At 31.7% G+C, this 13,902-nt stretch overlaps 1 protein-coding gene across 1 annotated transcript; it reads right to left on the minus strand.

Moving 5' to 3' along the window:
* Positions 1–1,296: 1,296 nt before the first annotated feature.
* Positions 1,297–1,914, minus strand: LOC140182078 (uncharacterized). The gene has a single exon (XM_072228178.1). It carries the CDS (start codon positions 1,912–1,914, stop codon positions 1,297–1,299), a length of 618 nt encoding a protein of 205 aa, XP_072084279.1.
* Positions 1,915–13,902: the final 11,988 nt, after the last annotated feature.

The following is a 13,902-nucleotide window of genomic DNA, read 5'->3' on the forward strand; positions in this document are numbered from 1 at the left end:
GTTGACTTGTCATATAACGTAAGAATTTAATTGTCTTTTAATTGTCTCTAAATTTAAATTAGTTAGGATCTATTTGTTTGATATTCTTTAAACAAATTGACATTTTAACGTTGAATAAGGGCTTGATTATCTTTAAATTCAAATTGATTGAGATTTATTTATCAATATTCTTCAAATAAAATGTCGTTTTAACGTTAAATTAGTTAATAATTTATTTGTTAGAGACCTATTTTTTAAAAAAAACTTAAGTAATATCTTTTTTATATTAATATTTTTTGATACATTTTTAAATATATTGTATAATAAGTATAAACTAATTAATAATAGAAAAAGTTTAGGGAGCCAACAACTTTGTTAAATTCTGGCTAGCATATAACCAGCAAAGAAAAGTGAGCCATTGGATGAAATCTCATACCAATCTCACACCATTAAAATTATCATTGATGACTATTTGATGACTACAAATCACAAAAATTACTGGCCCTAGCATTCCTCGTAATAATAATAATAATAATAATAATAATAATAATAATAATAATAATAATAGTAGTAGTAGTAGAATTTGATTAGTTTATTTTCAAAAAAACTTAAAAGGCAACCTCAACTTATTGGTTACGTCCATTTAATTTGAAAATGAAATTTTTGTAGTCTTTTATATTCAATTTTTTTTTGCCATTTATGAGTTTATTTTTCGGTATAATAAAAAATTCAAGTAATCGAGTTAAAAAATAATACTAATATGATATTCTACTTATAACTTTTATATACTTTTAAACTATCAAAACTAATAATTTTTTTTTCTTGCGCAGTGTGCACTACAAAAGAATGAGTATATTTTAAATTTTTATAGTATTCATAACATTTTTTAAGTTATTTTTAAAATTTTATAAAATTATTTATAATAATTACAAAAAATGCTTATAATAAAAATTTTTGAAACTTTATAAAAATATTTAATTTAAAGTTGTTAGTAAAATTTTAGTTGTACTCGTTACAAAATGAATAATTACAAGGATATGAGTATTTTATATAAAAATCAACACAAAAAAAAAAATTATTTTCTTTCCTAAATATTATTAAAAATTCTTTGAACACAACATTTATTGTTGATGACTTTGGATTATCGTCTTCGTCCAAAATTAGAACCTTGAGGCTATTGCGACTCTTAATTCTTGACAAAACAATGTAAAGTTCTTCCTGGGTGAAAACTGATTTTGGCAAGTAAAGTCCTACATGTGATAATGATTGACCCTAACTCTTGTTGATGGTCATTGCAAAGCACACTATTAATGAAAATTATATCCATTGGAACTTAAATGACAATCCTGAATCTGAAGGGATCAAATTCATTCTTGGAATATACACTTTGTTGCCAATATTTCTACTGGTCACTACTATCGCTCCAATTACGTTGTTGCCAAATTTGTTAACTATTAACTTTGTCCCGTTGCATAAACCTAAAGTCTGGTCTATGTTTTGCAGTAGCATTATAGCGACTCCTGGCTTCAAAGTTAACTTGTGGTTGGGTAGTTCCGAACATTTGATGTCATTTAAGAATTTTGGTGTAAACCACTCTTGTTGTACATCTTCATTCTCATCAGCTTGATATGTTGTGTCAGAACTTAGATACTCATTTTTCATCCCTAAAAAAATTGTTAAGACGAAATTTTTTACCTTCTCGACACTCTCAAGTGTGGGTGCAAGAATTGTCCTATTCTGAAGATACATGTAATCTGACATGTTTTGCAACAAATTCGGATATATAAAGTCTACTAAATGAGAGAGAGGGTCATCAGTAGTTGTAATCAGCAGATAATCTGAAATTTCAACTTCTGACTCATCACCAACAGCAGAACTAATATTTCCATCTCCAACATCAAGTATCCAATTAGCAAATCTTTTCTTTTTCACCATCATGTTGATTCGAAGAAGATATTAGAAGCCTCATGTTCGTATGTAGCTTCAGAACCTTACAGAACTACCACAAATGGGGTGAGCAATAGCTGATGACAATATATTGTGTTTACTCTCTTTTGGAATCACCAAAAGTATCTATCTGAAATCACATTCTAAAACCACAACCTTACCACCAAATGGTTGGTGTGTCTTATGTTGATCAGTAACTGACATAAGATCCCTGAGCGTCCGATCAAGTGCTTCAAAGCACATTTTATTGAGCATTGGAGTTTCATCCCAAATTATTAAGCTACTTTGGATGAGCAGCTCAGCCTTCAAACTGTCATGCTTGATGTTGCAAGTAGATTCATCAGTAATTGTAATGGGTATTGAAAACCTGGAATGAGTCGTTCTGCCACCACGTAGGAATAAAGACGCAATTCCACTGGATGCGACATTGAAAACAATCTTTCCTCTAGACCAAATAGTAGAAGAAAGTTCATTCCAAATAAATGTCTTACTACACCCACCATGTCCATAAACGAAGTAAAAATACCAGAGTCTGCAATACCAGCATTGAGTATCTCATTGCATACTAACCTTTACTCATGAGTCATCTTTTGTTCCATATATAAGTTTATATGAGTCAACTCATTTGTGTCATATGCTAACTCCTCCTCTATTAGCTTATTCTAAAAAAGACAAACATCAGACAGCTTAGGATATAACATTGATTGATAGTCTCTTAAAGATCTTGCATTGCTATTGAGTATCTTCTCAATCCCAATAAAGCATAGATTTTTTAATTCGTCATTAATCATATTTAGTCCTAACAAAAGCACATGATGGTTTTATGAATATTTAATAAGTAATTCTAAAATAAAAACCATTAATATTGTTAATAAAAATAAAAATAATAAGAGAATACAATCTTGATATAAAAAAAAGACATAGTAAAAATATCTTCATTTTTCAATGCTTTTCTCCTCTCATATAATATCCCGTCAGCTAATAATGTCCAAGTTGCATTCCAAACACGATCTGATTTGCTAACACTATTAGATATCAATAGCATCACAAATAGTTTTCTCAATTGATGACCAGATACAAGTTTAGTTACCTCATTAATAGTTGCAATAAATTATCTATCGTCACACAGTAGTCCCATGGAGTAGCAAGCATCTTGAAAATTAGAATATGTAATCCCATTAACTGTCCTAATAGACTCACATGCTGTACAACCTCTATGAACAGTTAACAAAATTCTCATATAGTAGATATCACTTGTACCCGATAGAACATAGTTTAACCTCACAATAGAATGTCCTCTTTTGCGTGGAGTCATTCCCTTGCTTCTCTATCATAAACAAATTGATTTGGAAATTCATCATACATCAAAGTTTGACTTGCTTCAAACTCTTTGTTAACCTCCATCCATGCTAAGAACATCGGATATTTCCTGTGCTCTTCTTTCACGATCTCCTCAAAATCGTCATCATCTTTAAAAATGATATTTTATTCTCCAGACAAATAAAAGGTTAATCTTATCACTGAAGGCTAATTCTAATGAATATCATAAGACAAAGTTTTTCACACAGCCTCACATCATAAGACAAAGTTCTCTATACAGCCTCACATGCAGAAAAATGCCTACAATCATAAAGGTTAATCTCATCACTGGATCCTTATTCACGTACTTGAACAAATATTTCATAGCATTTGACTTGTTGCAGTACTCTACATTAATATGCACTTGATAAGACATCAACAGATATGCATTGTATGGAATCACATTGTCGAGCTCTCTAGTTTAATGGAGGAGCCGCGGCTAATGGGGGAAAGAGCTACGGTGCAAATCCCCAACTGGGTTAAGGGAGGTGGCTCTGTTATTTTGGTTTTTTCTATTGGGTCATCAGGGGTGGGCTCGTTTATATTGATTGGGATAATAAATCTTCTCAACCCACTTAGAAGTTGCCACCACCACTTTCTTCACATCCAGCATCGTCTTTGCCTTGCATTGCCAGATCCGCCACTGATGTAATCCCTTTTGTCTGCTCGCCGTCGTCGTGTTCGTCATTGATGGAGCTTGCACCTTGTTCTGCCATGACCTTCGACGAGGCTTCCATGGATCGCAGCAAGGCCTTCGTCAACTCCTTGCAGGTTCTCTCTCATTCTCCTTCTCACTGTTTCATTCTCAGCTCAGATTTGCATTTATTTTTCACTGTATTGACCTTTTGACTTTTGGTTACTCTCTGGTTTGATAGCGAAGATGAATACTATTTTTCTGATAAAATGTGGTGAGAATCGCGGCGTTTCTTAAGATGTGTGCTTCCATTGTTAATTACAGTTGTTGACTTAAATTTGAAACCTCAATTATATATGTTTTTGAAGTGTTGTATTATTGTAAATTGCCATTGCATATGTGAAAAATATGACCGCTGAAAGAAGTTGCATTAAAATCTAGGATGGAAGTAAGAAACAATGGTGTTGAGTACGAACCAATATGTTATATCATTAACGACTTGCCCTAAAAGTAATAAGAATAATTGGTCATATTAGTTGATTCGCTCGCAAGACATTTTTCCTTAAGTTACACAAACTATAACACTGAATTTTATATTCCTTATAATGCAGCAAGAATTCATAAAGCCTGAGACTTAAGTATAGAAATCTAGAGTTACATAAGGCAGAGAAAAAAATTCGCCTTGAACAAATCTTGACTTGCATCGTAGACTTAATATTTAAAACAAAATAGATCCATTACATGACATTAGACTGTCAACAAAGCGATAGGTTAACCCTTGTGGTACAATCTTATATCAAAATTAAGCACTCTGAAATGAATAGCTTCAAGCCCAAAGGGATTTAACATGATGGAATATTATAACAAACCAAATCAAGTTCACCCTCTACTGCTATATACAAATCTAGAAAACTAAGATCCATTAATAACATTTTAACCATTGAATTATACGATATGTAAGCAGCACAAGTAGGTAATGAAAGAATTAGAGACTAGGGAAAGGGTAAGACTGATAGACTTACTAGATTTACATTACAATCCTCAGAGTTTAACTTGTGGAAACAACTGAATATGGAAGGAAGAGTTGAACGTTAAACACTTGTTAATCACATTAGCATGACATTTTGAATACTATAAAATCAAACAGGGAAAAAACAATGAAATTCATACCTGCAGGAAAGTGTTAAACTCAAAATAAGAAAGAAATCGTGGGTCTCAGTCAAAAGCTTGATTCAAGGCATCAGCAAAACATTGCCGTATATTTCAAAAACTTCAGCCCCTTAGTGCCCCAAGACGGTAGATCGAGCCCCCTTCCATTCTGTGGCACGCAGCGAAGGTAATTGAAAACAAATCAAAACAATGAATAGGAGGGCTTTAGGTCTCGAGCGAAGCGAGAAGAAAGCCTTTCTGATCCCCTCCCCCTCGCCAAGCCTGAAGAAAAGAGAAACTGAGACAACCAAGAACCTAGTACAGGAAGCCTACCCTCTCGGGTAGATAAGGCTTCGATTAGTGTGGGGGGGGGGAGGAGGGGGATCTTTGGCTCTATCAAACATACAGGTGGCCATTTGTTTTTGTGGTGATGATAGTCATAATTTAATGTTTTTTCAGTTACGGACCAAACCAAAACAGCCGCAACTGCCGATCGCGCCGGCAGCGGAAGCGTAAATGGCCATACGCAGACAATGCAACACCCACCAGACGTGATCAATATCGATTTCTAGACGTGATCCTCTGCGACGGCAGCACCACGGTGGCTGTATCCTTCTCCCTGCAACCTAAGGTTTCATTTTTGGGGAGAAGATCTTCGTTTTTACTTCACCCTCCATGGATACTGAACATGGTTTCTCTTTTCTTTTTTTCTTTATCTCCCATTCACAAAAAAAAAAAAAAATATAAGGTCCTTTTTGAATACCCAATCCACTTGTCAAAGTCTATTTCAACAAATCCACCATCTTATATTTGAATCAAGCAAGTTTGGCTAACTGGCTCAACCACCTTTAAAATAAAGCAACAGACAACCCCCGCAAAATAGCACCATCTATCCATCCCATATTCATCGAGAAGGAATATCTATAAATTTATACTAACTTACATCTGTAATGTAGATTGATCCTACTCTTAAGTCTTACCATTCCCACCACACCCACAACTGCCCCTATTGCCTATTGGCCTCCCTCACCGTAGCCTCGAATCTAACGCCATTCATCATCATGAATAGCAAAAACTTATCCAACCCAAATATCCCATGTGATGCAATGAGAAACGTATACGTGCCCTAAAAAGCTTGTTCAGCTAGTATTGAGACACAGGTGTCAGGTGTCAGAGCCAACAATTTTCTTGCAGGGCTTGCCAGCATAGGCTCGCATGGTTTGGTTGAGCCTTCCAGGATTTATGGCGTAATAGAGGATACTCTTATGTGAGGCCAGTTTACGAAATTTTGCATGGGTCTTCACCGTTTTTCTCATGGGTTTTTTGATTGAATTGATTGTATGCTAAAGTTATGTAAAAAAAAAAAGTTAATGTAGATATTTATGTCCAAAAACAAGAGGTTGATGCTTATCTAAGAATGTAGGAAATCATCCAAGAGGATAGTAAATGGCCACCCATGGACAGAAAAAAAAATCCGGAATGGCCACCCGAAAAATAAATAGAAGAATAAAGGAAATGCTAAGTTGCTAACAACGGTGTGGGTTGGTCTAGTGGTTAACTCACTAGTCCATTTAAGTAATTTATTGACCAACGACAAACCTTTAAATAGAACTCAGTGCTACAACAGATTAATCCTTAACTTGTTGGGCTGCCGTAGAAAACCAAAAAACCAAAAAATGCTTCTCAAGACAAAAAAAAAATTAAGGACGACTTTACCTTTTATTTTATGAGAGATGAATGGTCAGAAATTGTAACAACTGGACTATTAATACGTCATGACCAATGTTAGTTGGGAGACGCCACTTTTTTTTTTCCAAAGATAATAGGTTATATTTCATTAATTATTAAAAAATGAAATAAAAAGATGTCCAAAAGCAGGACAGCATAATAAAAGGTGGGGATTTCCCAAAAACACTACACTGAAGGTATTCATCCGACGGTGCGTGGTCGAAAAACGAAGAAAAATCTTAAAGAAGAAAGAATGATAAATCCAATTGCATGCAACTAAGAGCTTGCCTCATGGAGATGACAACCTAAACTGGGAGTTCTTTGGATTTCACGGAGCAACTTGACAGAGCTTGCTAGAATGGCAGACGGCATAGAAGTAGAACCTTCAAAAATCAACTGGTTGCGAGCTTTCCAGCAGTTCCAGCAAATGATGGCAAGCAATTGAGGATTACGGTCAGCATTCTTCAACGGGTTAAGTATCTCTGTTGATGCAGTCCACCATGTCCAAAAGTCGTTAGAATTCTGAGGGGGAAGACAGTCACGAAGATAACTCTGAGACCATACGTCTTTAATTCTCGAGCAATCGATTAAACAATGAGTGACTGTTTCCGTTGCTTCATGACAGCAGGGGCATATTGGTGATATAGATGGGATGCGGTGATGAATCTGAGCAAGCACCGGAAGTCGGCCATGGAGAGCTTTCCAGATAAATAGCTTAATTTTGTGAGGCAAGTTCAACTTTCATAGATCAATCCACGGCTTTTTCTGCTGCATATAATTAGGGCAAAGCTCCAGAGGTGGATGGTAAAATAAATAGCCAATTCTGTAATCTGAAGCTGTATCATATTGCTTGGATTTGTTCAAATCCCATTGCAATTTGTCCCTACCCTGCTGAATTTTAACTGACAAAATCCTGTTTGCAACGTCTTGGAGAAATAATTCTTGAATGAGATTCTGATTCCAATTCCTATCTTCAGTAATTAGATCTTTAACTCTTGGAACCAACTCAGAAATAGCATGTCTATTTGGCATGTCAGAAATCATTAAAGGATACGGAGGAGGCAACCAAGGATCTTCAAAGGTTCGGATATTCTCACCAGTACCCACAGCCCAATTAAGACCTTTTTCAACAATCTTTCGGCCTTCCAGTATGCTCCTCCATCCCCAAGAAGGTAAGACTCCAATTTTCTGCCGTTATAGCATTACCATTGCTAAAGTATTTACCTCTTAGTATTTTGGATAATAAGGAAGTAGGCTGTGTTACAAGTCGCCAAAACTGTTTGCCTAAAAGAGCCAGATTTTGGATTCTAAGATCTTTAAATCCAAGGCCTCCTTCTTTTCGTGGGCGAGTCATAGTGTCCCAGCTAATCCAAGCCATCCCCCTTTCAGAACATTTTTGTCCCCACCAGAACTGAGAAAGTAGAGAGTGAATTTCCGAAATTAAACCATCAGGCAACTTGAAGCAAGACAATGTATAAATAGGAATAGCTTCTCCCACTGCCTTAAGCAATATGTGTCTACCACCTGACGAAAGAAGATTGCGCTTCTAAGGTATTTATCCTGAGCCCCAATATGATTATACTAAAAGAAGCCTTTTTCGATTTAGAGACTGTAGAAGGCAAACCAAGGTATTTATCCTGAGCCCCAATATGATTAATATTCATAGAGTTAGCCAGCAGTGTACGAGTAGTGGAGGGAGTGTTGTGGCTAAAGAATGCAGCAGATTTATTAAGATTTACCCTCTGGCCACTGATGCTTTCATAAGAATTCAATAAATGCAGGATATTTGAACATGCTTCATGATTAGCCTTACAGAATAAGATGGAATCATCAGCAAATAGGAGGTGGTTGACCTTGGGACATCACCTATGTATCTGAAGACCCTGAATTAGTCTGTTTTGTTCTGCCTTGTGTAGCAAGAAGGAGAGACCTTCTGCACAGAAAAGAAAAAGATAGGGGGATAGAGGATCTCCTTGTCGAATACCTCTATTTGGTTTGAAGAAACCATAAGGTTGTCCTTCCACAATAACAGAATAAGAAACAGTTGTCACTAATTCTCGAATCCACATGATCCATCGGGAGTCAAAACCAAACTTCTCCAATATAAACCAAAGAAAGTGCCATTCCACCCTATCATATGCCTTACTCATATCTAATTTTAGCGTCATTTCATTTTCGAGACCCCTTTTTTTGTTCTTCAAGTAATGCATACACTCGTGAGCAATTAGGATATTATCAGAGATTAATCTGCCTTTAATAAAAGCACTCTGCGTAGGGCTAATTAGTCTATTCATCATACCCTGAAGCCTATGTACAAATACTTTGGAGATAATCTTGTAAAAGACTGAAGATAGACTTATTGGTCTTACCTGAGTCATATCTTTAGCATCAGAAATCTTGGGAATAAGACAGTTCTGAGTGTGGTTAAAACTTAAAACCCTTCAAGATTCTGCCCCCAGAAAAGAAGCTCTTAACTGCTCGAAACACATCACCACTAAGTATGTTCCAGAAGTTTTGAAAAAAATTTTCTGTCATACCATCATCTCCTGGAGCACTTTGAGGATGAATGCTAAATGTTGCACGTTTCACTTCCTCCATAGTCATTGGTCTTTGAAGTCTACGGTTCATGTGAGGGAGACGCCACTTTACAGCTTATTTTATTGGTTTAATTACTCTGTTGGTCTCTATAGTTTTGCGAAATTTTCAATTAGGTCCCTATATTTTTTTTCTTTTAATTGGGTCCCTGCAAGAATTTTTTTTTCAATTGAGTCCCTAAACTTTTTTTTTTCTTTTATTTGAGTCTCTGCACTAATTTTTTTTAGTTGGGTCTCTATACAATTAAGCCAATTATTATCAAGAGGGACCTAATTGAAAAAAAAAATTTAGTGTAGAGACCCAATTAAAAAGAAAAAAGGTATAGAGACCTAATTGAAACTTTTGCAAAACTCTAGAGACCAACAAAGTAATTAAACCTATTTTATTTAATGACCAATGTTACTCGTGATAATTTTTTTATTTAATTTGATATTATTTTATTCTTTATAAGTCTCTTGACTGAAATTTTTTAGATAAAAATATTTAAATATTCAATAATTATTGTAATTTAATATTTTTAGTCAATATATGCTATCTCAGAAATTTCTGGTCAGGATAATGCGTACATGGGTCCTTCCATATTATTTGTTTTCATCTCTTAAGAATTATGACTTCAGGCTTTCAAAATTTTGATATGTGGTAACGTGTTTTTTGAAATTATTTGGTAGTGAATTTTTACTTGAATAAAAAAATAAAATAAATATGTAACTAAACAATTCTTGTAACCTGAATCTAGTTATACCTCTGAATCTCTGACTTTGTTTTTGTTATATACAATGTGGTACTAAATTGTTAGTATTCAGTGCAAAGAGAGTTTATATAAAATTAGTAATGAACAATAATTTTAAAGTACTAATATTAGTCATTGTTAATAGAATGAATATTCACCAACGAGTTAAACAATAAAATAAAACAGTACGGGGTTGCATCCTAAGATGAGATGAGTCTCGTGAAGTGGAAGAAAAAACAATCTTCAAATATAAAGAATATTCTGGGTAAAAAATATATTTTTCATTAAAAAAACACCTTTTTTTTAGAAGTTATCATTTACTTTAAAAAAAAATATTTTTTTATTTAAAAAAATATATTTCACATAACAAATAAATAAAAAAATACTTTTAAGAGGGACTGTACTCAAATATAACTGATAGAAAAAAATTATTTTAGTTTAAATATTTACATATAAAATTATTTTTATTTTTCAAAACAATTTTTTGACTAAAGATAACTAAAAGAAATCTTCTCATAAGTAAACTCACCCAAGCCTACCGTTAATCTTTGAATATTGTAGATTTACTTTAATAGATAAATTTTGTAGTCAGAGATTCATCCACAAATAACGTAATCAACATTCCAAAACTGCTATTTTAACTATATTTCTATTTTCTAAACAACATATTAGCTAAATGAAAAAAAATATCTGGTTTAATAAAACACAACATTTTGGTTTGACCGTTTGATTTATATAAATTAAAAAGCATATACAAAATTAAATTTTAGGGAGGTCATTCTAATAATTTGAGATTCTTTTTACTTTAAAAACCCTTATTCATTATGGAGAAAAAAAACTGATTTTATGTTCTAAAATAAAACCTGAACATAAAGATAATAGTAATAGTATCATAACTGTGAAAAGTGTTGACCTCGAACATAATGAACTATTGTCAATCATTACATTTTCCATGTAACGAATCTTAATCTTAATTCTTAATACTAATGAATTCATAGGCAAGATAAGGCATGAATTAATCCAATTCATTCTTTATATCATAAAAGACATTTTAAGAAAATAATTTTTTTTGGTGACTGAACATAATACAAAGAAAAAAGACCTAAGAAAAAAGTAGTACTCCTTTTTAATAATAATGTCTAAATTATTAGGAGGTAGTAACCACTCTAAATACACCTGCTTGTTTAAAACAGCAGTCTTAGCCATTAAATCAACCGCTCTGTTTGCTGTTCGCTGGATGGGCACTAAAGTAACGGTCCAATTGCGCTGGAGCATCTCTTTGATTTTGTCAAGCAGATCAGAGTCATTCATAATCATGCTGGTTGTGCCTCGCGAAACAAGAAGAAACGCATCAAGATTATCAGTTTCACATATGACCTCTTTGCACTTGCAATCCCAAGCCATAACAAGCCCTCTCCAAATAGCATGAAACTCACAACAGAGAACACTAGAAAGAGGTATACTGGCAGAACAACCTTTTATCCAAATTTCCATGCTGTCTCTAATAATACATCTAAAACCAGCTAATTGCTCATTTTCAAAAACGCTTGCATCGCAGTTCACTTTACATACATTCATTGGAGGTGGTTCCCAGTTATATTTCAAAGAAGAAGGAATAATATGTTTTTGGTTGATAACAACATTAGAGAAATCTCGAGCAGCATGTTTAACTAAGTGAACAATTTTCTCCTTACTCCATGGATCATCTTGGTGGAAGATGTCATTGTTCCTATCCATAAAAATAATTTGATATTCAAATTATTATTCCCATATCCTTTTACATAATCGATAAAAAATAGATAAATGATAATAATAATAATAATAAATTTGAAATTAACCATCATAAATTCATATTAAAGTGCCAAAATGTTTTATCTCATAAATTTTATATAATAAAAGACATTTTCGAAAAATAATTAAGAGACCAAAATATTTCTAGATCTCCTATATTTTTATAATAAATAGATTATGATTATCAGATGTGTTTTGAAATATATGTATGACACATACTATCATATGGTATATGATTTTGTTGCACATAAAAAAAATATTTCATGGCTGAAAACTATATTTAAATAAAACTGTGAAAATTGGCCTAGTTAATTTTATTATTTTGTTCGAAATCTTGAATTAAGTATTTAATTGTTAGATATAAACTTGAACAACTATTTGGAGTAAAATTGAAATCATCTTTCATCATCTGCGTACACAAATTGTATCTTTAATATATATATATATATATATATATATATATATATACCACCAGATTTGAAAAAAGGGCCCAGCCCAATATCCGCACAAACAAAATAAAGGAGTCCACGCACATCCACCTTCTCTCCGTTGACGTTTGGGATAAAATGGCTTGGCTAAACCTCATATGAGTTGTCTAATTTGTTTAACTTATTTTTAAAGATAAAAAATAAAATATTTAAAATTTATTAAATATTTTCTGTTTATATTTTTTAGTAAGTTAGATATAATGTTAAAGTACCTAAATATTGACCTTTTTTTATCACTCACGTCCTCATTCCTCACCCATACCAATAGCAACTTTTTTTTTTTTTTAATTTCAGAAAAAGCAAACAAGGCAAAGAAAGAGAGAGAGGAGAATCAACTATATGCTACTACACGGAACCTCTGTTTTGATTCGTTAGATTTAATTTCTATGATTGGATAGTTACTTAAAAAAATATATTTTAATTATTTGTTAATATTTTTATTTTTATTATTAAAATTTAACAAATACACTAAATAAATAAAAAACAAATCTTTATTTATTAGAAAAATATTTTTTTATATACATAACAATTTGATCAAGTTAATATTGTCTATATTTAATTCAAAGATAAAATGTTTGACAACAGTTAGACTATAATAAAATTAGACAGAATAATGGAATAAATTTATAATAAAATATTATGAAAATTAAATAATTAAGTAAGAAATAAATTAACAACAAAACAAAAAATAAATGGTTTAAAATTCTTTTTTGGAAAGAAAAAAGATAAATAGTAAAATAATTTTTAAGTTAAATCCAGTTTAAATATACTAGCGGCTCACCAGGCACTGTCGTGCCTGTTGAGCCGCTTTTCTATTGAGTTTAAGAAATTAATTTTATATTTTTATTTTAAAATTATAAATTTAATAATAATTAAAAAAAAATTATAAAAAATAAAATATCTTAAATTATTTAACATGTAAAATATTAAAAAAATAAATTTAAATTAAAAAGTAAGATTAAAAAAATATTAATTTGCTATTATGTGTAATAAAATTAATATAAAAATTTATTGATGTTATTTAAAGATTAGTTATTTATAAATATTATTAAATTTATTTATTTTTTTAATCCTAATTAATTAGAAACAAATTTAAAAATTTATATCTAAAATATTTTTTATCTCCATCCATAATTCTAATAGATAAAAAATATATTTTTTTAATTTAATATTAAAATAATAGTACTTTTATTTGACATTTAAGTAAAAATTATCTTTTGTAAATAACTAACATGTATTTTGGTTTATATATACTCTTTTTGAATCAGAATAATGTTATTATCATTATTTTTTGAATTATATTTTGGTTTATAGTAATTTTAATTTTAATAAAATATGATATAAATAAAATCACATCAACATTAAAATAAAAAATACTTATCTAATAAATTTAAAGAGTGAATGATATATTAACAAAAAAATAAAATTAATTTCTTAAAAATAATAGAAAAGCGGTTGAAAGTGTCTGTTCAGCCGCTTTTTTATTGAGTTAAAAAAATATT

Source organism: Arachis hypogaea, chromosome 19 (genome assembly GCF_003086295.3).
Source record: "Arachis hypogaea cultivar Tifrunner chromosome 19, arahy.Tifrunner.gnm2.J5K5, whole genome shotgun sequence".
In the NCBI taxonomy this organism is placed as follows: domain Eukaryota; kingdom Viridiplantae; phylum Streptophyta; class Magnoliopsida; order Fabales; family Fabaceae; genus Arachis; species Arachis hypogaea.